This window comes from Eumetopias jubatus, unplaced genomic scaffold (assembly GCF_037043125.1).
Source record: "Eumetopias jubatus isolate StellerSeaLion01/CBP00866 unplaced genomic scaffold, mEumJub1_p1.0 scaffold_17, whole genome shotgun sequence".
Lineage (NCBI taxonomy): Eukaryota > Metazoa > Chordata > Mammalia > Carnivora > Otariidae > Eumetopias > Eumetopias jubatus.
Window position 1 is genome coordinate 1,297,906 of NW_028274823.1, and position 27,043 is coordinate 1,324,948.

A 27,043-nucleotide genomic window follows, 5' to 3' on the forward strand; every position below is an offset into this window, starting at 1 on the left:
GGTGGCACCGTCGCTCCGTCCTCCAAAGCACACCCCTGCCCTGCCGCCCTGCTGGACTCCTGTGGCGTCTTCCTTCCAGCGGTGGACCCTGGGGCTGGAGGGGCCTGAACGAGAGCAGCTCCTCCCGAGGGTTTCATTCCAGTGGGATCCTGGCTTTGCTGTGACCCCCCCAACTCGGAAGAGTCAAGGCCAGAACCTCGGGAACCACGGGGGGGGGGGAGTCCTGCCCTCTTCTGTCCTGAGAGCACCAGAAGATGCCCCCCACCCGCACACTCTCCCATCCTGGCCACAAGAAGTCCCGCTGGGGCGGCAGGGCCCTCAAAATGCTCTGGAAAGAGGCTACCTCCGGGTTAGGTGCTGGGGGTCCAAGCACCAGGGACAGGCCAAGCTGCCGCCGTCCCCTCCGGGACGCCCCTGGGCTCGACTGAGCAAGCCAGGAAACCAGGAGAGGGCAGGTATCACTGGCAGGAGCCAGCACAAGGCCACCCCGTTTGCAGATATGCTGCCCCACCCAGGGGAGCCGCAGGGAGCAGGTGGGGAGGGGATGCGGCCCCCCATCCGCCTCCCCCCGGGGCCACCTGCTTCTCAAAGCTGCCGCATCCCTCCGCAGGCCCGACCTCCCGCGACGCAACGGGAGTGCGCCTCAACACAGACCTCCCTTTACTCTCGCTCATGTTTAAACGAAGAAAGAGCAGAACCCATTTTCTGTTTCTTTCTCTTTTTGGTCTTTAAAGTGACAGAAAGGAGAGAGGAGTCCGCTCTTACAAACACAGGGCCAGGTTGCCTTCCTGTGGAAGTCTGAACGTTCCCAGAGCGGCGCCTGCCCCAGGCCCACAGCCTAGGGAGCCGCCCAGCAGTGTGGGGGGCACGGCGGCCCCTGAGGGCAGGTGCTGGGCACCTGGCAGGACCCCGGCTTTGGGAGGGACGTGGGGTAGGCAGGGTCCCCGGTTCTCAAGTGCACAGAGACCCCGTGCTGGGCCTGGCCCTGGACGCCCGACGTGGGGCACCCCGCCCCCATTCCGTGGCGCCCCCGCGGGTGCAGACGAGTCGGCGGCAGCGGCGTGAGGCTGGGCTCCTGGAATTTCACAAACCAGAAGAACTGAAGTCTGAGTGAGGGGAATAAATACATTCAGCGGAGAGGAACCGCTGTGCTCATGGGGGCGCTGTCCTCCGGGCTGGACACACCTCCTCTCTGCGGAACCACGAGCAGGCGGCCCCCCCCGGGCCGGGCATGTTCTGCACACAGCTGGCCAGAAGGCATGCGGGGTCCCTCAGACGGAATGGGGGACGTGGAGGGCACCCCCAAAGTCGGAAGCTCCAGAACAGCCGTGCTCTCATCGTCGATGACCTTGACGGAAGCAGAACGGGAAAGAGGTTACGTCCGGGTTAGGTGCTGGGGGTCCAAGCACCGGGTCAGAGCACCCACTGCGGGTCTTTGAGCCGTGTTTCTCAGGCTCTGCCTCGCCAGGGGTCCCCAAGGACCCCCAGCTCCCAGTGGCCCTCACCGCCCCAGGAGTCCCACCTCCCTGGTGCCCGCTGTGCCTCCCGGGCGGGGTCCCCCGACCCTGCACACCCGTGTCCATCCCACCTCCCAGGGACCCTGAATTTCCCAGAAAAAGGTGCAGGACCCTTGACTAACTGGAAGCCCAGACCACGGGGCTCCCCGTGAAGCACACAGGGGTTCTGAGAGGAGGCCGACTGTTCTAGATCCTTCCGGCTGCTCATGGCCTGGGGGGCTGGGGAAGCTAATGGCTGTGCACATGGCCCTGGGGCTCACAGCTTCAGGAACCCCGACGTGCTACCGTCAGGGTATGTGACTGACACCTTCTGGAGAGACACGCCCTCCAGAAGGGTTTGGGGGAACCCTCTGGGGTCGGGGGGCAGACCCTCAAATAAAAAACCTTCCCTAGGTTGGTGGGAAGTCAAGCTTCAGCCCTGCTTCTCAACGTGTCCCCACCTCCCATGTGACCACCCAGGTCCCCAGAGGGCCGTCCCTGAGCAGGCGGCCCTGGCCGCAGGGGCACATGGACACCTCAGGCCATGTCTCGACACCAGACAGCAGCCAAGCCTGCAGGAGGGGAGCCCGCCTGAGGCCAGCAGCCTAGAGGGGAGCGTTCTCTGCCACAATCCCCGCTTGCCCATTAGTCAGGGGTGGACGGGGACATGCAGGTCTGTGGGGTCACTGGGTCACAGGAGGCTCCCGGCGGGGGAGGGCAGCCAGAGGCCCGTCCGGCCAGACAGTGGCTCCAGGAAAGGGGGCGCCACAGAGCGCCACTGGCCACATCCTGTGGCTCTTCCCACCAGAAGGTGTGGTGTCCCCCCACCCAGGGCGCCCTGAGGCCACCACAAGAAGCAGAAGTGACGGGGGCACCTGGGTGGCTCAGGTGGTTAAGCGACTGTCTTCGGCTCAGGTCATGTCCTGGAGTCCCGGGATCGAGTCCCGCATCGGGCTCCCTGCTCGACAAGGAGCCTGCTTCTCCCTCTGACCCTCCCCCCTCTCATGTGCGTGCTCTCTCTCTCTCTCTCATTCTGTCTCAAATAAATAAAATCTTAAAAAAAAAGAAGCAGAAGCGACAACGAGCCCGTCCTGGCTCAGCCCCCAGGAGACCACGACTAGGTCCCAGTGGTTGAGACCACCGTGTGCCGGGAGGAAGCGCAGACTGCCACCCGGAGGGGCCCTGGGTGCGCCTGAGAGAGAGAGACAGAGACAGAGAAACAGAGAGAGGCAGACGCGCACAGCCATGCGCAGTCCGAGGGTGGGGCGCCACGCGGCAGTGGCCACAGCAGAGGAGTCCGTGGCCCGGCGCCCCGGTGTGGCCAGGACCCCGCAGAATTGGAAGAAACGCGGCGCCCGCAACCTCTGAAGCCGGTGTGTTTGGGAGAAGTTTGTTCACACAGCGATCACACGCATGTCTGAAAGCACTGGGAGATTTGATGTCCCTGAGCTGGGGACAAATAAATGGTAAGAATATAAAAACTAGGCAGCCAAAAAATGAGGCAAATTCAATTCCCAGAGAACAGAGCCGAGCAGACCAGAAACGCAGTCCTGCTGATCTGTGTGGACGCGCTGTGAATTCCCACGTCCACACCGAGTCTCGATTCAGCCCCACCTGGTGCTTGTGTGCGTGCCCGGGGGCCGGGGGGAGGGGGACTTCTACAGTTGCTCCGTCTTCATTTTCTACAGAAAAAATGTCCGCGAGCGGCGCCTCGATTGAAAAATCATGGAATAAGAAACAGCAGGAAAGTGCACCATTTCGGACTATGGAGATGAATTCTCTCATTACACACTTTCTGTCACCAGTGGGCCTTTACAATTTGAACATACATAACACCGGTACAAATAAAACTTAAATGAAAAGAAATTACGTTCAGGAACACCTTACTCTCGTGGGAACTGAGAATCAGAACCTTCTTCCATTTACGCAGGATAAAACCCCCAGAGACAGAGAAACCCACGTTTCCCCCCCGCCCCCGCCGCTCCTCCACCAACACTGGGCTCCCCCCTCACTGCCCCAGTGCAGCAGGGGTCAGGTCCCCGGGCCAGCCTGGTGCCCGCCACACCTGCCCAGGGGGCTGGCCTGGAGGGAGACAAGGTGGTACAAGCAGGTGGCTGGGAGGACCTGGGGCCCAAAGCAGCCCGGGGATGAGGCTGGGTGGAGGGGGCAAGGCACTGACCTGCCCACGGAGGGCTGCTGGTCATGGGACAGGGCTGACATGGTGGATGGCCCTGCACTGCAGTGTCACCGAGGCGGGGGCACACTGCCCTCCCAGGCCCGGACCCACTGTCAGGTTCCTGGGGGCCCAGGAAAGACCTCAGGGCAGAGGCCTGAGAGCAAGCAGCCCACCCGTGAGTGGTCTGGCTGGGAGGGGGAAGGAGGGACAGCCTGTCCTCCTCTGTCCAAAATGGCCAGGACTCCAATGAGCCGGAAAGGCCCCCTCAGCGGCTGCAGCAAGCCACACTCGCCCTGCCCCGGGGTCTCAGGGGGTGGGAGCAGCAGGCCCTAGGGGGGCAGGAGGGGCAGTGGGCACAGAGAGAGGACAGTGATGACCACGGCCCTGGTGGTCTGGTGGGGAGCGGACAGGGAGCAGCTTCGCTGGGTTACTTCTATTTTGACAACAACCCCAGGGGTGCCATCACCCCAAGGGGCTGAGGCTCAGAGGGGCTCCAGACCCTGCCCAAGATCACTCAACCAGCTTTGGGGCCAGACTGCAAACCCACAGCCCAGGGAGGCCAGAACAAAGCACCACAGACTGGGCAGCTCCAAACACAGAGTCCTTCCCTCCGTCCTGGAGGACAGATGTCTGGAATCGAGGTGTCCCCAAGGGGCAGCCCGGTCTTTCAGAGGCCTGAGAAGGGGACCCCATCAGGCCCTAGGCCTCCGTGGTCGTGGAACCACCCCCCACCCCCGCAGCGTGGCTGGACAGCAGGCTGAGCACCAGGAATGAGGGGCTCCCAGGTGACAGGTGCCTCTGCTGGGAACAGTCCGCCCCAAGTCCAGGCCTGACCACCCACCCTGGCCCCAACCACATACCCTGCAGGGAAGGCTGGCTGTGTCCAGACCGGCTCTACCGTCCCCTGGCCCGTGAGGGACAAGACCTGAGCAACATACGCTCAGCGGGTAGAGGTTTCTGCCCTGACCTGGGGCGCAGTCCCTTCCCTGGCCAGGCAGAGGCCCTGACTCAGGGTCCCCGAGGAAGTGTCCCCCAGAAGAACGTGACCCGCTGTTGCTGGGTACGCTCTGCTGGGGGAGCCTCAGGGAAGCTGGGTGAGGGAGATAGCCACTGTGCGTGGACTGGACGGGGGCTGGATGGAGCCCCCGCCCCTCCTCCCCACACCCGCCCCAACTCTGGCCCCGCACTGCTGAGGATGGCAGACTCCCAGCGACTGGAGGAGCAATCCCTTCCCGAGAAACACGCACCAGATCATAGCCGGGCACACAAACCCATCCCGTTCCCGCCAACACTTCACCTCTCCCTGCGGGGGCGCAGCTGGGCCCCCCAGACTGTTCCCGTTCCGGGAGAGGCGCAGCTGGGGTCGGGCAGCCCCACCTCCACAACCCCTCCACAGTCACGGGGAGCTGAGTGCAGGGGAGGAGCAGTGAGGAGGGGAGTGAGGAGGGGTGTCGGGGTCTGGGGAGGTCACAGCCCATCACAGGGGGCGCTGCTGGGGGGCAGAGGCTCAGCGCCACCCAGAATCCAGCGGCCGCCCCTTTCCATTGAGTGTTTCGGGGGCTCCCCTCAAAGGCAAGCACGCTTCGCGCCACTCGGCCCCCGGAGATCATTAAAACTGCTCACGCCCTGCTCCGCGACCGACCTTTGGAGCCATCCGTACACATCCCTCAGCCGCCTGCCTCGTTCCAAACACGGGATTCGAGCGACCTGAGGAGGGCTGGTCGCCACTTGGTGTCTGCCTCAGGGACACTGGCTCCTGGAAGCCCTCCGGCTTGGCCGGGCCTCCATGAGAAGAGCAGGTGTTCCTAGAAATCTGGAGACGGCCGGGCGGGTCCCCTGCTCTGCTGTCACCCCAGCCAGGAAACCCCTCAGCATAGGCTTCTTTCCTCCCGCCCCTGCTGGCCCGGACGCCCCGTCCCAGAGCAGCCCAGCCCCCCCTGCTGTCCCTCCTACCGCCCCCCCCCAACTTGGAAACAATGGCAAAAGTGAGGTCACCACACAGGTTCCGGCCACCGCGCCGAGAAAAGCTCATTTTTCCCGGGACTTCCTGGGCAGGGAGACGCCCTACTGGCCGGGAACCAGCCCAACGGCCCAGCAGGCTGCCCACCTGCTCCAGGGAGGACAGGCTTCCCTGGTGTCCCTGGGCAGGGCGCTGGCTCCTGCATCCACCACGCAAGCACTCGGACAGCCCCCTACCCGTCTGCCCCTCAGGGCCCCAGCGGAGCACACAGGAGCTGTGTCCCCCACAGGGCCCCAAGGTCACCACCGCGGGCCCCCCAGTCGAGGTCGGCTGAGGCTGTGCTGCCCGTCTGAGACACTGTCGCCCCAGGGACCGGGTCCTCCGTTGGAGCTTGCGGGGAAGACGGCGGTGACCAGGAGGGCCTGGACCGCGAGGGCATCGGGCGGGAAGCATGTCGCGAGTGGCCAGTGCTCAGGCCCCATGACGGGCGACCAGACCTGCGGCTCTCTGCACTTAAGGCCTGTTTGCCGAACCGCAGCCGGCGGCACGGGTACAGCAGCCCGTGGGGAGCAGGAACCCCCGCACATCCCGCAACAAGGCGAAGGCCCACAGCTGCTCACCGCGCATCACTGATGGCCATCCTCAGACACAGAATACATGCAGGGCCCCCAGGAGCCACGCAGATGCCCAACACACAAGACCCCGCCCCTCGTAAGTGTCTGCCACACACACAGGCCACCCATGCTCACATCCTGGACCTGTGACCTCATGCCCAGCCCCAAGAGCCCCACAGCATGTGGCCTTCCAGGGGCCACACACACAGGCACTCTGCCACTTGGCCAAGCACGGCCACACCCTCAACCCTGCTTAGACCAGCATGGCCTCGGCCATGGACTGAGCACCCCGTTCTGCAGGACCAGGCCCTATGCCACCTGTTTGGTCCCCACGGTTCCTGTAGCCACATACACCCATGCCGCACTGCAGACCCTGGCCCAGGCGTGGGAGTCCCCAGGCCTAGGAAACGGGGGTGCAGCCCTGTCACCCTTGGGAAGTTCAGAGATGCCGGCAGGAGGCCTTCAGAATCAGGGTCAGTCACGCCCACCGGAAGTGGACGAGTCCCAGGAATGGCCGCATTGGAAATGCCAACTCCTCCGAAATGCGGAACGGGAAGATTGCTGTTGGGAGTCAGGTTTCCCCAGGATATCCAGAAGGTTGACATGCGGCCCACACCTTGTGGTCCAGAGGCCCAGGCGCCCGGCTCCCAGCCAGTGCTCCCCCTCCATGCGGGGAGGGGCCCCGGGAGGGCCTGTGATCCACGTGACCTGTCCACGTGGATGTGGGAGCCTCCAGCTCAGGGTTCATAGTCCAGAGGTGCCTCAGGGAGATGCCAACCTGCCTATCTGCCCCAGACCCTCTTCCCAGGCTGCCTCCCCCTCCAGTTACCCTTCCAGCCATAGCTGGGGAGCATCTCCCCTGGCCCCCGTGCTGAGGGTGCGGGGACACAGCAGGCAACTGGCTCTCATCTCCAAGGCCAAGGCAGGGCCGCCCAGCAGCCCCTGGCATGCTGGACACACAGTGCAGAGCCTGGCCTGGGAGTGAACCCTGGCTCCATGCCTCCCATGAACCAGTGTCCCCATCTGGGGTGCCACGGCCCATCCTCTGGGGTCACAGGCCCCTGCTGCCAGAGTCTGAACTCACAGGAACTTACCTGACGGGGAGACGGCACACAGAACAGGGTGTGGGGTGAGCGAAGCTGTGCACGGGGAGCTCTGGGAGAGCCTCCCCAAGGAGGGGACACAAAGCCATGACCTTGAGGAAGAGACAGCAGCCAGCAGGTGTGGAGTGAGGCAGGCACTGTGGCTTTGCCACCCAGTGCCACGAGCCAGGACCCAGGGAAAACCTGGGTTCTTGGGGGCCTCCCTGCCCTGGAGCCTGCAGCCCCACCACTGGGTCGGGTCGGAGTCCCAGGTCCCCCAAGGCCCGTAGGACACAAGCACCTTCCTGCTTGGAGACCTGCTCCCACCCCCAGCACATAGCCTGCCTTGTCTGAGGAAAGCGTGGACAGCCCGCAGTCGGTAAGGATGCTGAGGAACAGGCTGCGGTGTGCCCATGCGCTCTGCCGGGATGAGGACGTGGTCCTTGCCTGTGGCCTCTGCACGTGGCCACCAGCATCTTCTCGGTGTGGGGCAGAGAGAAAGCTAGGCATGGGGGACTATGGATGCCGCTCAAGCCTAAGCGGGGAGAGGGGGCTTCACGTATGTGTCTGCTTATGTCGCAAATGTAGGAGAACCAACCACCCCCGAGCCAACGCTGAGCCCCTGTGGGGTGCTCCAAATGGGCCTGGTCGCATCGATTTGACGTGGGACCCTCAGAAATGTGCACAGAACTACGAAATACACACCAAAATGTACAAAGACAGGAATATGTAGACGTGGAAAGTAGACTGAAATCAATGACCCTGTGTTTTGAGCTCACAACAACCACAGAGAAAGGATTTGTCTGGATGACTTTGGAAGGGGAATCAGAGCCCCCAGCCCGTGCAGGGCCAGACCCCAGGGACAAGATGATCCACAAGGAAACCTTGCAGTGTCCCCCCTAATCGCCCACGGGTGACACTGCGGTGCTGTCGTTTTGACATGATGACATGCGACACATTCCACAGAGATTAGGTGGCTGGAACATTACATGTCAAACACACGGCATATGTACATTTAATATTCCACATACAATACACACGCTAACGTTTACACGGAAAGTTCACACAGTTGACCCTTGAATAACAATGGGGATTAGGGTGTGGCCACCCGTACGCTCAAAACTCCACGTATAACTCTGACTCCCCCCAAATGTAACTACCAACAGCCTGCTGTGGACCAGAGCCTCACCGACAACACAGCCACTGAACACGTATGTTGTATGTTGTGCATATGACACGCTCTAGTCTTACAAAGAAGTCAGCTAGACGAAAGGAAACGTTATTAAGAAAACTGGAAGGGAGAGAAAAATTTGCTCTTACACATTCACAATACTGCGGTGTATTTCTCAAAAAAACCCGCCTACAAGTGGACCCGCGAAGGTCAAACACATGTTGTTCAGAGGTCAACTCTAATGACGTGAGTTTCACGAAGAACCAAGATTTTCAGCGTAAGAGAAAAGAAATGCAAATATAAAAGTTAAAGAAGTAAAAATTCCGAATGAGAAAAATCAGTCACAAAGTCACGATCTCTCTTCTTATTCCCAAACCTGTCACTGGCAAAGGCTAGAAACAGCCGGGAAACAGCGGGGAAGCTTGGGGCCCCTCATGGCAGGAGGGGTGGCCAACAGCTGTCTCCGGAGAGGACCCAGGACCCCCTGGGGGCGGGCCGACCCCAGGTCCAGACGGGAAATGCCCACCGCGAGCCAGAATCCCGTCAGGCACAAAGCACAGCCGTTGCCAGAGACGACACGGGTGCTGGTGAGCTACCCGCCAGGGACAGGACAGAACGAACACCCAAAACCGTAGTATTTGCATGGATGGAAGGGAGTCACGAGCTTGTGTGACATGCATACGCCCAGGACAGAGCTCACTGGTCACTCTGGCGAGTGGTCCTGCCTTTGTCCTGCAAGACTGCACCTACGTTACGGGGTGACCAGTGTCCCTGCGGGATGGCTAAGCAACGGACAGGGTAGCAGTGCTGAAGAAGGGGGGCCGCCTGCAGGTCCCCTCCATGGGGGTGCAGTGCGGGTCCTTCCCCAAGTGCTCTGGGCCTCTGGGTTTGGGTTCGGGCCAGGGGTACAGAGGTGGGGTGGGGCCAGGGACGAGTATTTGGAGCTGGGGGGACACGGAAGCCATGAAAATCAGGGCAAACAGGGCTCTTCTGCCAGGCCAGGCATCTCACCAGGGGGAAGGGCACCTGCCTGGACGCCCCCCCTCCCCCGCCCCCCACCAGGAGAAGTCCCCTCACCCCAGGCACCTGGTGCCCGGAAGAGCCGCTGCAAATACCCCGTGAGTCTCCTGGGGAACTGCGTAGCCGCTGCCCCTGCCTCGCCTCCCCCTGCACCCCACCTGGCCCCCTGGCCCTCCCAGGCACGCAGGGCCCTGCCCGGAGGAGGCGGCAGGGGCGGTGCTGGCAGCCGGGAGGCGGGATGGGGCCTGACTTCCCACAGCAGGCTCAGGATTATAGGCCTTCGCTTTCCTTTGGGAACAAAATAATTACAACCTTCACCGAGGACCTGAGTTCTCTGAAAGCGAGAGTCCACTGAGTCCACTGAGAAACCCATCTTCAGAAGTGGAAGTACCTTTTTATTTAGGGTTGGAAAAGAGAAAAGCCAGTTTGGGGCATGCAGCTCAAGGACCTTGTTCCAAAAGGGAGAACCCACAAGGAAAGTGAGACCGCAGAGCCAGCCTCCACCCCAGCCCCACCAGCAAGCGCCCCACAAGCTTCCAGCCTCCGTGGGGGCGACGCCGCCAGGCAGGCGTGAGGCCAGGCCCAGCAGCTCCGTGAGCGGGATTGGGCTGGCTCTCCTGCAGGAGCTCCGTAACCCGGGAGAAATGAGCACCATGGAGCTGAAGCGCAAAGTGGCCCGCGGAGCTGCCAGTACCCACCGCCCACATGCACCGCCTCCCGGGCAGGACAGCGGATCCCTCTGGAACGAGTCCGTCCATCACCGCACAACCCCCGCAGGCTCCACTGGACCCCTCCCTGAGCCCAGCTCGCCCGTGGAAGAAGCAGCTGGTGGGCCTGAGCAGGATGGACATGCAGGCCCCTTACCCAACTGCTGGCCAGACAGGAGGAGGCCGTGGGTGAACGGGGCCCCACAGACTTCAGGTCCCAATCCCGGGGACTGGGGGACCGTCCCCTTCAGTGGGAAAGTTGTTGCAGGTGTGATTACACTAGGATGCTGGGATGAGGCCACGCTGGGTTACCCCGCGGCCGTCCTCGGGTCCCTGCGGGACACTGAGGAGGAGGAGAGGCCATGTGACCACAGAGGCAGAGGTTGGAGTGATGCCGTCACAAGCCCAGGGACTCTGGGAGCCCCCGGGAGCTGGAAGGATCCTCTCCTGGAAGCCTCCGGAGGGAGCACAGTCCTGCTGACACCTTGCATTTGGGGTCGGGCCTCCAGAACCATGAGAATAAAGTCTTGTTCTTCCGAGCGGCCAGTGTGGGGGTACAGCGGCCACAGGAAGCTAATACGTGGGATGAGGCTAGCCCCAAGGACGCTCAGTGATGCTCAGTGAGGCATGAAGTCCAGTCCTGGAGTTGCCCACCCCCCCCGGCACCACGAGGGGGATGGCTGTGTGACCCCAAAAAGCTCCTGCCCTCCAACACCCCGGCCACTGAGGCAGGAAGGGAAGTGCTGGGGTCTTCGGTTCCACAGGAGGCTGGACAACAGCCCTGGGGCCCTTCCCGCTCACACGGAGCCTGTGAACTTCCCACTGGCCCGAAAGGCTGGGACGGGCCCCGGGGACCCTGCTGCCCCCCACCCCGGGCCGCGCCACAGCAGAGCACCACCAACAGCCCGCCCACCCCCCGGCTCTGCCCAGGAGGGGCCCCAGGCTCCAGAGGCCCATAGGCGGTGCTGTCGGGGCTCCCAGGACACTGGGCCCCTCGGGGCGTGCTCCCCATGACCGTCAGTAACGGCTCTGTCCCCGCACACCCTGCTGGCCCCTCCCATCCGTGAGCGCCCGCTGCCCCCTTGAGTCCGTGGCCCCCCTGCCTCTCTCCTCTGCAGCTTCCTCCGCCCTAGCGGCTGCTCTGTGGGGCCTAGATCGTTCCCCAGCTCCATGACCCCAGCCCCAACGCTCCTGAGTACTGGGCCCAAGTCATCTCCCAGCCAAGACTCAGGCACTCAGGCCCCAGCCAGCAGGGGCCACCTGGTCCCCAGTGGTCCCCAGTTCTCAGGCTCCTGCTCCTCACTCTGCCCTTTGCCCTCCATCGGCTCCCCACCCTGGCCTCAGCTTCTGTCCTCCTGCCATTCCTCACCCCCTGACCCCACCTGAGGTCTTTTCAGCCCAAACGGGGCCATTCACCCCTCTGCCTAACGGCCCCCATGGTGTCCTTTGCTCTCAGGCCAAGGCCGCCTTCTGGGCCTCAGCATCACCGTGCCCGTCTGCCTCCTCCCCCACCCTGGAACGTGCAGGCTTCCTCCTGCCACAGGCCTCGGGCTCGCGCCCTCCTTCTGCCTAGGACACTCACCCCCCAGCCTATTAGCTCACGATTAGCTCACCGTTCGCGCTCAGCCATATGTCACCTCTTCCAGGAAGCCTTCCCGGATCCCCAGTCCAGGTCAGCTTCCTCGCCAGATGCTCGCTGGGGGGCCCTCGTCCCTTCTCAGCACGTTCCTGTGTGTGATTATGCACAAATTTGGGGGCTGTGATTCACAGGGTGAGGCCGCAGTGACACTGTGCCCCCTCCGTCCCCCATCTAGTGGAGCTCTCGGCCCACTGGGGGTGGGCAGCCACCCTCAGGAGTCGCCATCACCTTTCAGGGTGGGGGACTGGCCCCACGCTCTTGACCGTCCCTGCCCCGCCTGCAAGATGAGGCCCTCTGACCAGCCGAGCCCCTCAAGGTCCAAGTCGGAGGAGGATGCCCACCCATCCAGCCAGGAGCGTGAGCCCGTCCCCACCCCAGGAGTGCAGCCTGTGACCCTCCCACCTGCCCTCCCTGGGGGGCCCTGACAGCCTGTGGGGGGGGGCACGGGAGGAGCCCCTGTGAAAAGAGCCCCCACGGAGCCAGAGAGGGCATAGTGGCCACCTCCACAGGCGGCTGCCGACAGGTCACTACCAGGCGTCCCGGGGCCCCCTCACTCACCACCCAGCCCTGGAGGCAGGGCCGTCGCTCGGAGACAGACAGGGACAATGAGGTCCGAGTTGCCGGGCTGCTGGGGCCAGAGCAGCAAGCGACCAGCCAGGCCAGTGCCGGGCGGCCCTGTGTCTGTCCCTGGAGGTCAGGGCCTTCCTCAGGAGGAGGCCCACGTCCCCCCAGGCTGGACCGGTGCTCTGGGGGCAGTCCCTGCCAAGGGCCACTGTGCCCTCTCACCGCTGCCCTGGCCACCATGTCCCAGGCCGGCTTGGCACTTCTCCAGAACGTCCCTGTGGGCACCCCAGTCAGCTGAGCCTCCAGCCACCCTGCAAGGCGGGCAGAGGAATCTCTCGGGACAAGATGCTGGGCACGGAGGCCCTGGGAGGGCCCTGACCCCGCGGGGTCGGCTGGGATTCCCCCTGACTGGCGCGGGGGGCACTGCAGACACCCCCCATGTCCTTGGGGCCCGCTAGCAGCGCCCGCTGGGCTGGACGCGGCCTAAAGTACAAGCTTCCCCAACTGGTCTCCCTGCCCGAGCTCCAGGCCCACGCAGCCCTCCTCCCAGGGGGCCCAGGTACTGGCGGCCAGACAACCCCCATCAGCATAGCACACACGCTGTGCGGGGCAGCCCCCTGCACCAGACCCTGCGGCCCTGGGCTTGCCCAGAGAAGCCCACCGTCCCCACAGAAGGCAGTTCCCAGTTTCCCCTTCAAGGAGCAGGCCAAGGGCCTGGCCCCCAAACAGCATCACGGACACGTGAAAGCAAACTTGTCCACCAGGAGAGCCCCGCTCACCAGCGCCAGCCTATTAAACACCAGCTGGTGTGGCCCTCAGAGCACAGTCTTCCAACCTCAAAACACAAAACTCAAAAGCCAATCAGGCAAAACCACTTTGGGCTTTGGTGCTAAAAAGATCCAGCATCCTATGCTCCCAGAGCTCCACGCACTGCTGGGGAAGCATGGGTGCTGCCCAGAGGCCAGAGAAAGAGACTGAGACACACACAGAGACAGAGAGAGAGAGGGAGAGGGAGAGGGAGAGAGAGAGAGCCAGAGGAGGGAGGGAGGGAGGGAGGAGAGGCCAGTCTGTGGGCACAGCCCCTGCAGCAGCGAAACCTGTCTGGCCAGATTCTTCCCTCTGCTTCCCGGTAAACACAGCCAGCCCGGAACAAGCTGGCCAACATTCTCCAGGGGTGGGGGGCTCCCTGTCCCCCAGGCCCCCCTGGGCACCGGGTGGGCTCACAGTCCCTAGTAAGCGCCCACTGTGACCAGGGATCCGAAGGTCACTCTTGAGGACTGACTGCTCACCACGTCCTCGCTGACACGGGCCCACAGTTCACGGGAAAGGGCCAAGTGGGAGAGGTGCCTAGGCTCCACACTGACCCACAACCAGGCCAAAGGCAGGAGGGGCCTGGTGGGCGGCGAGCCTGGGTTGGGGACGGCAGAGGGCACACAGATGTGGGCAGGACCCCACAGAGGGTCCCCAGGCCCCCAGGCCGTGCCCGGAGCAGGGAGACGCGTCTGACCACTCCCCAGACCTCTCCGCTCTGGGGAGCCAGCCACCCGCCCCACAGGGCGCCCCCAACTTGAGACCCTCGCTGGCTCGATGCCAACAGGCTGGTGCCATGCCCGCGCCCCAACATGAAGAGCCAGAGCTCACAGGAGCTGTGCCTGGTTCCGGAAAGGACAGGTTTGTGTCTGGACCCCTGGGAGTCATTCAGGGCATGTGACGGGGACTGACACGGGACGCAGCGGGGGAAAGGGTGGGGGCAAGGCTCCCAGAGCCCCGCCTGCGACCCTGCCCGGGTGCCCCCCTCATCGTCATTGCTTTCTCAATCCTGGGTCCCCCAATCCACGTGGCACAGCAGTGAGAGGGGGTCACGCCAGGTGCCCCACAAACCCCTTCCCAAGCACATATCTGCCAGCCCTGCTAAGGCCTGAGGGCGCGAGCTGGGGACTGTGGTGCCAGACAGGGGGATGGGCAGGTGGACCAGACCGGGCAAGGTCAGCTGAAGGTCACAGAAACCAAGGCAGAGGTCCAGCTAGGATGGAGGACCACAGCTCTGGGCACAGCCCCACCTCCCCGCACCTCTGTTTCCACGGGGTCAGGAAGACAGCCACGGCCTGACCTCCACAGAGGGACCCCACCACACACCCTCTGGTCCAGCCCAGGCCGCCTGCACAGGACCCACCTCCTCCCAGGGGGGAGGCCACGGAGGGGAGCTGGCTCCGGGAGGTCCCCACTAGGGCCAGTGACCCGCTGGACACCCCCCAGTGCACAGGTCCGAGAGCTGGTGGCAGCTGTCCGATGAGACCATGCCCAGCACCTCCCTGTGCCGGGGCCCAGGGGACGCTCACGGCAGGCAGGGTCTGTCCCTCGGTCGCTCCCTCGGTCGCTTCCTGACACCCCCACATGGTGACCACAGACACCCAAGGAGGACCCTCCTAAGGCCCGTCGCTGAAGATCCTACAAAGTTCTCCTGGAAGGCCGTCGGAGGGCAAGAGGTCGGCCCGGGAACAGAGCCCAGAGCGACCCCCGGGAACCCAGAGCACCTGGCCACCACAGGCCCAGGAAGGACCCACACTGGCGCCGGGCCGGCCGGAAGGGTGGGGGGCGAGGGCCACCGGAGTGGCGTCTGAGGGCCCGCAGCTCAGTGCCCTTCCTTCTTCCTGAGTCAGGACCCACCTGGGGACAGGAGGGAGAGGGGCCACGGCTCCAGTCCAGGGAGAGGGGAGGCTGAGTCCTCTCAGAGCGCCCGGCCCCTGAGGAAGCCCCCACCCCACCCCTCGGTCCAGACCGCCATCTTTTAAACCTGCTCCTTCCTCAGGGTGGGAAGGCAGATAAAAGGGTAAGCAGATCCTTCACAGCAACACAAACGGGGCCTGTTCTGGGCACAGGCCTCGGATGTGCCGCTACTTTGAAAGGCTTGCTCCGGTGACCCGCGACGCTGAGTGACACTAGCCGCGGGCAGGACCATTCTCCAAACGGCCAGGCGCTGGACATGGCCAGAGGGCCGCCAGACCCCAGCCCCGGCGCACACGCACCTGGCCGCCTGAGTTAGGTCTCAAACTGGGTTAAGAGCTCCCTTATTTCCGGGGCCACGTGCTCCGCGGCGTTCGCAGCCTCCGTGATAGCCTTGCGGTACACCCCCTTCTTCTTACGGTTAAATCTCAGCTTGAAAAACTCAGAGAAAGGGGAGAGTTTTGAAGTAGACAAGAACGACGTAGTCGGAGAACCAAACCACGAGACTTTGGCTTCTTGCCAAGAGGGCTCCCCGTCCTCCTTCTGGCTAAGACTGAGGTCAAGCACACGCGCTGGCCACCAAGGGAAACCGTGAATCTTACCCCACACGATGTCCCCTACGGCCACCGTCCTCCCGTCCTCAGTAACGCACTTGGAGACGCTCTGTGTGTGCAGCCGGACTGTGAGCGGCGGGACCGTCTGCCTCGCGTCCTTGGACGAGGGCTGCGCGGACGTGCCGTCGCCTGACGACAGGTCACCCGTGTCTGGGGATGTGACTTCCGAGCTGGATGACTTGGACTCGTCCAGGCTGTCGCTGCTCCACACCGACTCGCTCGCGCGCTCGGTCCCCCGCCTGGGGCAGGTGGCGAGGAGAGCCAGGCTCTCTTGCCCGTGCGGACCCGGGGGACACCGTTTGAAGTCCTCATCCTCCTCGCCGGAGCTTCCAGAAGAGTCCACCAGCCCACCGCCGGCAGAGCCGTGGCCGAGCAGAGCGGGTGCGTGGGCCCGGGGGCCTCGCCCGTGGCCATTGAGCGCCTCCACCAGCTCGGCCTTGTAGACGGGCTCCCGCTCCCCCGCCCCCCGGGGGTGGGGCTTCAAGCGGATCTTGGGGGGCGGCAGGTTGGTGCCAGGGGGCCCGGGACGCGTCAGCTTCAGCTTGGGGATAGAGGCGGAGGGCCCACCAGGGTCCTGGCTGCCCCCGTGCAGGGCCTGGGAGGGGCAGAAGGGCTCCAGGGACCCGTGCACGCGGGAGGGGATCTCCACCACCTCGCCTTTGCCCTGCGGCGTGCTGTAGGAGATCTTGATGGCCGGGCTCCGGGGGACGCGGGCCTTGTCCTCCGCCTGCCTTTCCCTCTTGCTCCTCCTCGTGCTGGTGGCTGCCGCGTCCCCTCCGCCATCAGGGTCCTCGAGCTTACGGGGCTCCCTGTCGGGGCCGGGGCCGCTGCCCACCCTCCGGCGGGGCCGAGGGGCAGCTGGGGGGCCGGGGCTGGCCTCGGGGGGGCTCAGAGTGCTCTTGCACTTCTCACAGAGTACTTGGCGCGGCCGCAGGCGGATGGGGCTCAGGGCAAGCCGGCCCGGGTCACGGTTACGGGACAGGCGTCGGCGGGTCCTCTTGATGGTCCGGGGTGGCGGCTGTGGTACCCACTGCCGGTAGGTGCTTCTCAGCCAGAGCGGGGGAGGGAAGGGAGCGCCTTCAAAATACGGCGGGAACGGTGGCACAAGGGGTGGGGGCGGCTTGGGGTCTGAGGTCTCCGGTGGCTGTTCCCCGCAGGGAGGCGGCGGAGGGCCCGTCCCCAGCTGCATTGCCTCTCCGTCCTGCTCCGTGGGGGCCGGGCCGTGGCAGCCGTTGACAGGGGGGTCCTCGGGCTGGGGCAGTGGAGTCGACAGGGGCAGGCCGAAGAGGCCGGACCTGGCAGCGGGGAGACAGAAGGGGACAAGTCAGGACCGTGAGGACACTGCTGCACCCAGTCCCCACCCCCAGGGGCCCGGCGGGATCTGGGTGCTGGCATGTGCCCGGAGCATCTGCAGGTGCCTCCAGGCTCTAAACAGGGGCAAACCCCTCCATGTGTCCCCCATGTGGGACATCCCAGGGGAAGGCTTGTGCTCTATGAAGCCTGGGGACCAGCATGGAGGCCACCTCTCGGGTCTGTCAGGCACCAATGTCCATATCTCAGTGCATGTGGGCTCGCAGCTAGAGGCCTTCCAAGACCCGGTGTAGGCGTGGGGGCCCTGCAAGCCTGAGAACAGGGTCTGGGGAGTCTGGGGTGCTGTGACATGGCCTGACTGGGCCTGTGGGGGCGCTGCTCTGTGGCCAGTGGCCCCGGGTCACCGGCCTTGTCCACCCACTTCCTTCCCTCCTGAGGGAAGACCCTGAACATGCTACCCACGGGCCCAGGTGCCTGCCGTGTGCGAGGGTGTCCGGGGGTGGGGGCTGCCATGGCGGTCATGGAAAGAGGACAGGCGTCAGCCAAGAAACCAGAGCCCACTCCCTCCTAAATGCTGAGTCGGTCCCAACGGTCTTCACTGCCCGCAGGTGAAGGCGACATCCACACCACCCCTGCCCATCGCAACCTCAAAGGACCACCCCTCCTGCCTGGCACCCCCAGGCCCTTCCCTCAGGACCTCCAGCTCCAGGAGGGGAGTGGGCCAAGCAGCATCAACAAGGCCATGTGACCCATGGGAAGGGGACGAGAGAGGGCAGGAGACCCACCTCCCTCCCATGAAAACCCCACAGCCAAGGCCAAGGGTAGGGTGGCTCCCACAGGGCCCCCCAGCTGGGACCTGCCCAGCTAGAGGCCTGCTCTCTCCCCGGGAAGTGCTGGACCATGCAGCCTCCTCTGTGCAGACCTCTGGGCACCTTGTGGGGGGGGGGTGTCTTGTGCACCTGGGGGGGGGGGGGTTGTTGATGAAAGTCAGCGGGCAGAGAGCCTTCCAGAGAGGAGGGCCATCCCCAAGGCCCTGTGCTGTGGATGTCGCTGCATCTAATTGACCAGCGACCCACGGTGCAGCAGGAAAACATCCAAACGGTGAAAAACAAGCCCAATACTCCACACCTTTCTCCAGTGGTGAGCATGCATGACTTTTCAACAAATGTGATATAATCTCGCAAGACCACTTCAGCTAAAAGCTGTTATTTTTTTAAGCACAAAAGCAGACTTCCACCAAGTTGCAGGAAACAAGGCTTAGAACACGACACTTCTGTCCTAACTCCCTATTTCGAATCTGACCAGAGTAGAAATGACAGATGGACACTTCCACTGTTTCAATTTCCAAATGGTTTCCCCATTTGCTGCTCTCCAGAAACATCCAGGCAAGCTAAGAAGGGCCGACCATCCGCGACATCACTGCCCCACACACAGCCCCCGAGTTCCAGGGCCGGGAGCCGGGCACAGACGGGACAGAGGGCATCGCCTCCCCATGGTCTTCAGGGTCACGAGGTTGATGAACTAATAAACATGGCGGCAGGTCTGCGTGCAAACACTGCCCCGTTTTTGTTTAATTCAAGTTCATGGTAAAAGCCTGAAAACTGTGGTTTTCCTCCTTCCCATCAGGTTCTCATCTACCTGTGGCCATGCCCCGAATCTAAAGTCTTCGTGGGTGGGGCGGGGGCGGGGGACGAGGGGCTCACGTCTTCTCTTCATGACCAGAGTCCAGCAAACACAGGTCCATGGCCACCTGGCCCAGGCAGCCTGCGCCAAAGTGCTGACCTGTAACCTGTGGCCATGAGGGAGGGGGAAGTGGGGGGAGCAGTAGGGCCAGCCGGGGAGAGCGACCACCCAGCTCCCTCCCCAGTGGGATTGTGCCCTGGTGGCTGATGAGCCCCACCACCCCCTCCCCATCCTCCTCTGGGCATGTGGCTCTTCACCTGCCCCGTGGCCTGGGACGACCAGGAGTCCCCATGGGACGTCTTGTGCTGCCACCCCTGCAGCCCCAGGCCCCGCGTCCTGGCTGACCCAGCGGCAGCAGAGTCCTCTCCCTACACAGGTGCTGACCGTGTGTGCACACAGCTTCCTGCACCTCAGCCATTGCGGGAATCCAGCACTGCAGGATGTCCACACTAGGACGGGCTCAGACTCTTGGGGACCAGGGGTGGGAAAGGGGGTTCCCGGGGTCATGCCCTCACAGACCCCACGGCCCCAGCAGCCAGCACCAGTTTTCTAAGTCAGGATTTACCGGCGCAGAGCCACGCTTGCTGGTGTCCGGGCTACCCTGGCGGTCTTCCTGAGCTGCTGGGACAGACGCTGCACGGACGCCAGGCCCAAAACTGGTGCTGTGCGGCCCGCTATGGAAACTGTCGGAGTCCAGGTGTGGGACATAAGCCCCTGCCCAAAGCTGCCCGCACCCCCACCCGCGGTCGTGACAGGCAGGTGTGTCAGCAAACGTCACCCCGAGTCCCCGGGCATCAGAGCCAGGACTGGACCCCACACCGAAGTCAGCCCCTGGTTCTTTCGCCAGGCTCCAAAAGCAGCTAAGAACTCTGAGCGCTAAACTCATGTGCTCACATGAAGGCACATGCGTGTGTGCATGCACGCACACACACGCATTCACTCACCCTGAGCTCCTGGGCCAGCATGTTCACTGCCCCTTGCTGTGAGGGGTTTCAGGATTCCCTCCATGTAACCCATAGCACCCCACGAAGGGGCCTTCGATGCAGGGGGTGTTAGCAAGGAGAGAGGGGAGGCCAGGGGGTCCCCACCCCGGGCAGCAGGGGTGCTCTGCCAGAGGCTGACATCCAGAAGACCCGCAGTGCAAGAGGCCCCCAAGGAGCCCCTCAAGGGACAGCCTCGGCCCCGCAGGCCGCACCTGGATGGCACACCGGCCCCTACACTGAGTGGGTACCCCAGCTAAGGCTGAGGCACAGAGCACCCCAACTGCCACCCCGTGAGCGCGAGACAAGGGCCACAGGGCAGGCTGCGGGACCTCTAAGAGGACACCCTGTCGGCAGGTCTATAGACCACAGGGGTCCCACAGACGAGGAGGGGTCCACACGGCAGGCAGGATCCACATGCCTAGACCTGGAGGGCTGTTCCCAAGGCCCCCCAAAGCCTACTTCCTGCCCACTTTTGCAGGCACTCAGACCATGAACGGGGGGTTCACTCATACCCTCCCCTTCATCTGCATCCCCACCCCCCCAGGCTTCTTTGTGGTCACCCTGCTCATGAGACTGCCCTGCCCCCTGCCCCCAAGTCTGTGCCGGTGCAGACCCCCTCCTGCCAGGCTGGGGCCCAGGGCACCCCAAAAGCACAACCCCTGGGTAGCCCCTTTCCCATCACCCTCCACCCAAACAAACCTTCATCCCCCCCAGACCCTCCTCTGCAGGAGCCAGCCCACCCTGGGGGTTCTAAAGTCCTCTCCCCCTACAAGGCAGGCTGGGGCGAGGGGGCGGGGGGGTGGGGGGTGGAAAGTCCCCCTATCCCCGAAGGCCCCAAAGCCAGGGTCCAGGGAGGTTTTTGCCCCAGGTTTATGGCGCACACCCCCCTCAGGGAGTCCCTGCATGTTTGGGACAGAGATCCAGGCCCTGACCTGAGCCACAGCTCTAAGGCATGGCCCCTGGGCACAGGCCGGTCAGGCAGTGACCCCTCCCTGCCCTGGTAGGTCAAACTGGACACTGGCCTTGGCTTCACAGAGTACTGGGAGCCTGGAGAGCAGGCGTGTCCCTGCCCTAGCATGCAGGCGCCCTCGGCCTACGGGGGGGCTCCTGCCCTGGGCGGGGTGCCGGGGGGCTTCCAGAGGTCAGCTGCAACCCCCCCCCCGGGGGGTGGCACCCTGCTGAGGACCCGGTGGCTGGCCCCGTGACTCTGGCCAGCACACAGCCGCCACACTTCCTTCCCAGGGCGGGCCCTGTGCAGGCCACGCCCTACCCGGGCCACGCCCACAACCCTGGTGGGTAAACAGCAGCTAGGGGCTGGCTCCCTCCCCGGACTGCGGGCTTCAGCGCCAGAACCCTCCAGACAGCCCCAGGACACACACAGCGCAGCCGTCCCCTGCTTACGGATGGGGGGCGGAGGGAAGCCCGGGGACGGTCGGGGTCTGAACCCCCGTCCAGGCAGGCAGATAGCACCAGCCACTCCCCCTGGCAAGGATGGCAGCACCCTGCCCCAGTGGGGCAACCTCAGCTGGACTCCAGGGCATAAGGCGTGGCACCACCCTGCGTTTCGCCCACAGGGCCCAGCCCCGCAGTGAGGCCAGGCTGCGCTGACACTGGCTCGTGCCTGGGGATGGAGGCCCCGGCCAGCCCCGCAGTGCCCTGCAGGTGATACCGCAGGGCCTTGGGGGAGACAGCCTGCCAGGCCCCAGGCCAGGGGCCCAGGCACCGCCCCCCACCGTCCTGCCCTCCGTGCTGCTGAGGGTCCCCGCTGGTTCCCTCCCCAAGGACAGAGAGCTGTGTGGGGAGGGGCCCTGGGGACTGGGCTGCCAGGCTGGCCAAGGTCTCCGTGCAGGAAACTGGGGGACCCGGAAACAAAGCTCAGCACAGAGTCCTTGGGAGCTGGGGGAGGATCAAATAGCCTCAGCTCCGAGGAAAGGCTGGGGACACTGAGAGCCCAGGAGACTCTAATGGGGGTCAGACCCAAAAGCAAAGTAGTTCTTCCCCGGAAGGTCCCCACTCTGCCGAGACGAACGCAGGGCCATTTGCACGGACACAGGAGAGAGAAGCAGCCTAGCCTGCAGTCCTTGGCAGGAGACCCGCGGCCGGCCTCAGCTCCCCCGCCCCCCTGAGGTCTCACCCATGCAACCAGCTCAGCAAACCCCCAGAGCAGCCAGGCCTGAGCTGGCCCGCGGCCAGGAGGAGCCGGCCCAGCCGCCTGCCAGAGCTCCCGGCCGCCCCCGCGGCCTCCCCGCTCTGCAGACTCGGGACCCAAGTGGCTATGGAACCCGACAGCAGCCTCTGACCCCAGCTGGGTCCACGTTTGCTCCGGACCTCCCTTCCTCATCCTCCCACGGGGAGAGGCAACCCTGGTGTCCAGTAAAGAGGTGAAGAAACGTGGCTTCCGGACCAGAAACAGCCCAGGGGTCCATCTCAGTTGCCTGCAGGGAGCACCATATAGCCAGGAGCCTGCGGCCCCAGGGCGGACCTGAGTCCAGACGGCAAGGTCCACTCTGTGGCCGGGCTCCCCGCGTCCTACATGTTGGTTTAGAAAATATATCGCAGTCCCCCCCCCCGCCCCCGCCCCCGGCCGGCAGCACCGAGGGACGGGCAGGAGCAAGTTCACGTGGGAAAGGGAGGCCGGGGAGTGCAGCCTCGCCGGGCCTCCAGGCCCACCTCTGCTCAGGGAGTTGGGGAAAACAAGTTGGCCGGGGAAGTCACAGCCTGGACACCAGCATGGTCCCTTGTCCAGGGCCACACATGGGAGGACACCCCTCCCCCATGGTAGACCCAGGGTCTCTGGGGCCAGCCACGGGGCCAGGCTAGCACATCTGGCCCCCCGAGGCCTGGACTCAAAGGTTTAGCCACCACAGCAGCTGACTACATCCCTCTCTACACCATCTGGTGGCTACCCCCAGTCCACACCCCCTCTTCACCTCCTCACTGGCCAGGTCCCCTGTGAGGCAGCGGTCTGCCTGCTGGGGGTCACGCCACCCTATGCTACACTGGGCACCCTGCTCTCAGGCCCTCTGGGTCCCTGAGGACAGGGAGGGTATGCCCAGTAGGACCTGGAACAGGTGTCCGTCCTTATTTGTCCAGCGACACACCCCGGGACCGGTGACCAGTAGGAGTGCACCCCAGGTGGAACGAGGGTGCTCTCCTGCCCAGGGACAGGCCTGCTGCGGTTCCTGACTGGCTGGCTACAGAAGCTGGAGTCCCAACCTCGCAGGATGGGGTGTGGGTCACAAAGGCCCAGAAGTCTTGTATGGTAATCGCACCCTGGATGACTCACAACTGGGGAAGTTTGAAAAACACCAGCTCAGAGATGAAGGCCGGGGGCCTCGGGGTTTGTCAGACCTGATGGGCAGCTGGTCCTCGCTCCTGCTGTCCATGAGATCTTCCTTCACCACTCCGGGCTTCTGCTGTCCTTGGGCCATGCCTCAGACAGGGCCACCCCACTTGGGGGTCCTCAACCAGAGGTGCACCCCCAAACCACCCACAAAACAATGCCCACACCCACCCTGCACCCCAGTCTGAGCCTGTGGGGTCAAGGCAGGCCTGGGCCATCGGTATCCTTACTACACCAGAAAGAATCACGGCCTTGTAGGGAGACGGGAAGGATCGTGGCGAGCGGGGTGCCTGGCACTCAGCCCAGGTACCCAGTGGGGAGTCGATGAACGCAGGAGGATGCATGAGGGTGGGCACCAAGCAGCTGAGGGTATTCCCTCAGATCACAAAGCAGCTTGGCAGCAGGTTCAAGACTCGGGGGGGGAGGAGCCTGGCACCCTGGCCTGGCAGTGCCACATACTTGCTGAGACCTTGGAGGCCTCGGGGAGCTCTTCTCCTCTGCAAACATTTGGGGAAGGGAACCCATCTCCCAGGGTGCCAAGGGAGGGGATACCGCCTCCCAAAGACCCAGTGAGTCACCCTGCTTGCTGGGCCCTGCTCCAGGAGAGAGAATGGGACCTGCGCGAAGGGCCCCTCCCCTGGGACGGCTCTGTCCCTGCAGGAGACGTGGGCAATGATTTACCCCCACACGGGGCTTCCCGTCCTCCAGGTCTGCGCACCAGCTCTGGAAGCCGCTGCTAAATGACAGTTCCCGGCACGTGCCTGGCGGCACACCATGGGCACACCAACAGCTGCAGCCGGGCTGCCCTAAACACAGTCTGCACAACCCCACTGTGCTGGGACCCGAAAGCTCCCAATCGGGGCTCCCAGCTGCTGGGCCCGGCTAGGCAGGGCCCACACCCAGAATGGGGACCCCACCGAGGGACCAGCCCCACCACTGTCACAGATGAAGGGAGGCAGGCACGGAGGAGAAACTGGCCTTGGGAAGGCTATGGACCCTGCAGCTCAAGACCAGACACCCACTGCCCAGAACACCCAGGCCAGATTATAAGCTGCCAGTGGACCCCACCTGATGAACGGGCTGTAAACAGGAGCGCTGAACTCTTAACACTGTGGGCCCAGAACAGAAGACAGGGTGAAGGCAGAGCGGTAGGCAAAGGGGGGGGGTGAGGGTGGGCCGGGGCAGGTTTGGGACCGAGCCGTGGCGGGTTGGAGGTGCTGGGAGTGCAGCAGGAGCCCGTGAGGAGCAGAGCTGCACCCACCGAGGCCCGGGTTCTGTGGGTGGCTCCGGTTACAGCTCAACGTGGCCCTGGCAGGGCTAACGCCCACGAGTCTACGGCTGCCAGTTCCCATGCTGGGGAGCCCAGCCTGACCGGCTCCCTTCCACGAGGGGAGTGCTGATCTCCAAGCCAGGTTAGCCCCAGCCTGGGCGGGGGGGGGGGGGGGGGGGCAGGGGGTGGAGGCAGACAGAAAGGGAGGCCAGGCTGCCTCCTCCACAGACATTCCCCCCACAAGTCAGAGGGGCCCACAGCCTCCCCTGTCCTGAGTTGGGGAGCCCAGAAAACGGAGGAGGGATCCTATGCTGCAATGCCCCTCACCAAGGAGGAAAGGCCGGGCCAGGCACAGCCCTGCACAGACCCAGGAGCAGGAGCAGGCCCCAGGGGGCCATCCCGCCAGAGGGAGGAAGTAGTGGCCTTCAGTGGCAGGATACCTTGGCCACCGCAGGGCACAGGCTTGGCAGCTTCCAGGTGGCTTTGCTGCAGCACCCCCCCAACCCCAGCCCCACCCCTTGGTCCCGCCAAGCACCCTCCGTGGTCTCCAGGGCGGAGTGGGGCGACAGTCACCCGGGAGGCCATATGTTAAATCACATGACTTGTGCATAAATGGTTTCTGGCCCATCTAATGGAGAGAGAATAGCAGCAGGTTAACTGTTGAAGAGTGATGGTCTTCCTACCACGTCCAGGCGACTGCCACAAAATCTGGGCCCCACGGAGGGAAAAAGTTGGGCCTCTGCAAGGGGAGCCATTTATTGCTTGCAGCCTCCAGATAAGGCCCAGCAGGAGCACTAAGACATCAGTGCCTGATTAATGCCTAATCATTTATCTGTGAGACAGCTCACGACCATGTGACACTGTATCCAGGAGACTCTTCCTGCTGCTGGGTCCCTGCAGCGGGCGCACAGGTGCGTCTCAGGGTGATGTGCCCCCAGGCCTGCCCAGGGACCCCCTTCCACCCGAGAAAGCAGGGCACCCGCCACCACCCCCCTGCCCAGCACCTCCACCTGTCTGTTTTCACTCCTACACTGCCAGGGTCTCCCCCACCCACCACCACCAAACACTGCTTTTGAATCCCATGGCTGGACACAACTGCTTGCCAGCAACCCAGAGCCCCGAGGGGCTCCTAGGAGCCTGGGGGGGCCCCAGGACATTAGGCAGGGCACCCCCACTCGTGAGTGACTGGCAGGGCAAGTCCAGCGCTCATCTGAACCCACTCCCCCGCCACCCCCCAACCGATGACAATTCTGAAAACAGCCGAATTCAACAGTGCGTCTGAACAAAGAAAAGTGCGTTAATTATGGCAGACGTGCGGAGTTCGGGGAGCCGGCGGCACGCGGCGGCGGCGCGGGGACACGGGCTGTGCGCCCAGCGCCCGGCTCCCCTCGGCGCCCACCGCCGCTCCCGCCCGGCAAGTCGCGACGACTTTGAGAGCCACTTTGGCCCCCCGAGTGGCGGCCGCACTCGCGCGCCCCGGAGCCCGGACTCAGGAAACCGAAAGCGGGCGCCGGCGCCGCGCCGCCCCCGCCCTGGAGCCGGTCCGCGCCCTGGGCCCGCCGGCGCGGTGGGGGTGGGGGCGTCCCGGGAGATTCGTGGCGCCCCGGGGCCCGCGCCCCCACCCCCGCTCACTTTTTCGTGCAGTCCAGCAGGATCCCGGCGAAGCTGCGCTCGCCGCAGCTCACGGTGACCAGCAGCGCGCCGTTGACGACCTGCTCCACCCGCACCGGCAGCCGGCAGCCGGCCCGCGGCTCCATGCTCCCGCGCCGCGTCCCGGCCCGCGCGCCCCCGCCCCCGCCCCGCCGCCGCCGCCGGGTCAGCCCGCGCGTGACGCCGCCCGCCGGCCGCCTGACGTCACAAAGCTCCGCTCGGGGCGGCCACCGCGAGCGGGCCGGGACGGCGGGAGGGGCGCGCGGGGCACCCCCGCCCGCGAACGCGGGCCAGAACAGGGCGCCTCGGAGCCGGCGCGGAAGCGCATTGCGGACCCCCGGGACGGGGCAGGGCTGCGCCCTCCCCTGGGCCCCGCGGCTGCGAGCGCCCGCCGAGAGGACCTGCGGGCCTGAGCTCAGGACCCCTGCTCCAGGGCCACCCCCCCACCCCCACCCTCACTCCCAGCCCTGCCCGGCCCCCTCCTCCTCGCGCCCCCGCGCCCCCCGCCTCCGGTCAGGCGCCCGGTGGCCCCCCGGCACTGTAGGGAGGAAGTCCCGGCGACGCGAGCAGGAAGCCGGTCGGGCCGGGCCGCGGAGACGCGGGCGCCTAGGGGACACCGGCGGGCGCCCCGCGGCGGCCCACTCTAACCCTCGCCGCGGAGGGGGCACTTGGCGACCCTCTTGTGCTCGGTGCATCACCGGGTGACCAGAGGGCGCACGTCTGGCTCAGGGCTGCCTGTGCGCCTGGGGGTGGCCCGCGACGGCGTTGGGGAGGGGGATCCGTCTGCAGGTCTCGGTCGCGCGCCCCCGGGTCGCTGGGGAAACTGCGGGCTGCGTGCGACCCCGCCGCGCCCAGAGGGGCAGGGGCCCCACGGGGCGTTCACAGCGGAAAGGACTGCCTTTCCCGAGCGAGAGCGGGGCTCCCCCATGCGCGCACCTGTCCGGCTGGGGGGCATGGGAGGTGCAGGCAGCGAGCAGACGTGGGCCCCACCTGGGACCCCTCCCCGGGCCCTGTGCTCCCGCGCGCCTCCAGCCCA

At 64.7% G+C, this 27,043-nt stretch overlaps 1 protein-coding gene across 4 annotated transcripts; it reads right to left on the reverse strand.

Moving 5' to 3' along the window:
• Window positions 1–729: 729 nt before the first annotated feature.
• PWWP2B (PWWP domain containing 2B) lies at window positions 730–26,121 on the reverse strand. Of its 4 annotated transcripts, XR_003611816.2 has the most exons (4): window positions 25,990–26,121; window positions 15,756–17,062; window positions 11,840–11,954; window positions 730–1,348 (listed from the first exon to the last, which is right to left on the reverse strand). XR_003611816.2 is itself a non-coding variant. In XM_028119996.2 (3 exons), the coding sequence occupies exons 1-3, from the start codon at window positions 26,112–26,114 to the stop codon at window positions 1,335–1,337; spliced, it is 1,446 nt and encodes a 481-aa protein (XP_027975797.2). In that variant the 5' UTR covers window positions 26,115–26,121; the 3' UTR covers window positions 730–1,334. The 4 variants fall into 4 exon arrangements, 3 of the variants coding, with proteins under 3 accessions (XP_027975797.2, XP_027975798.2, XP_027975795.2); XM_028119996.2 differs by lacking the exon at window positions 11,840–11,954; XM_028119997.2 differs by lacking the exon at window positions 730–1,348 and having other exon boundaries at window positions 11,312–11,954.
• Window positions 26,122–27,043: the final 922 nt, after the last annotated feature.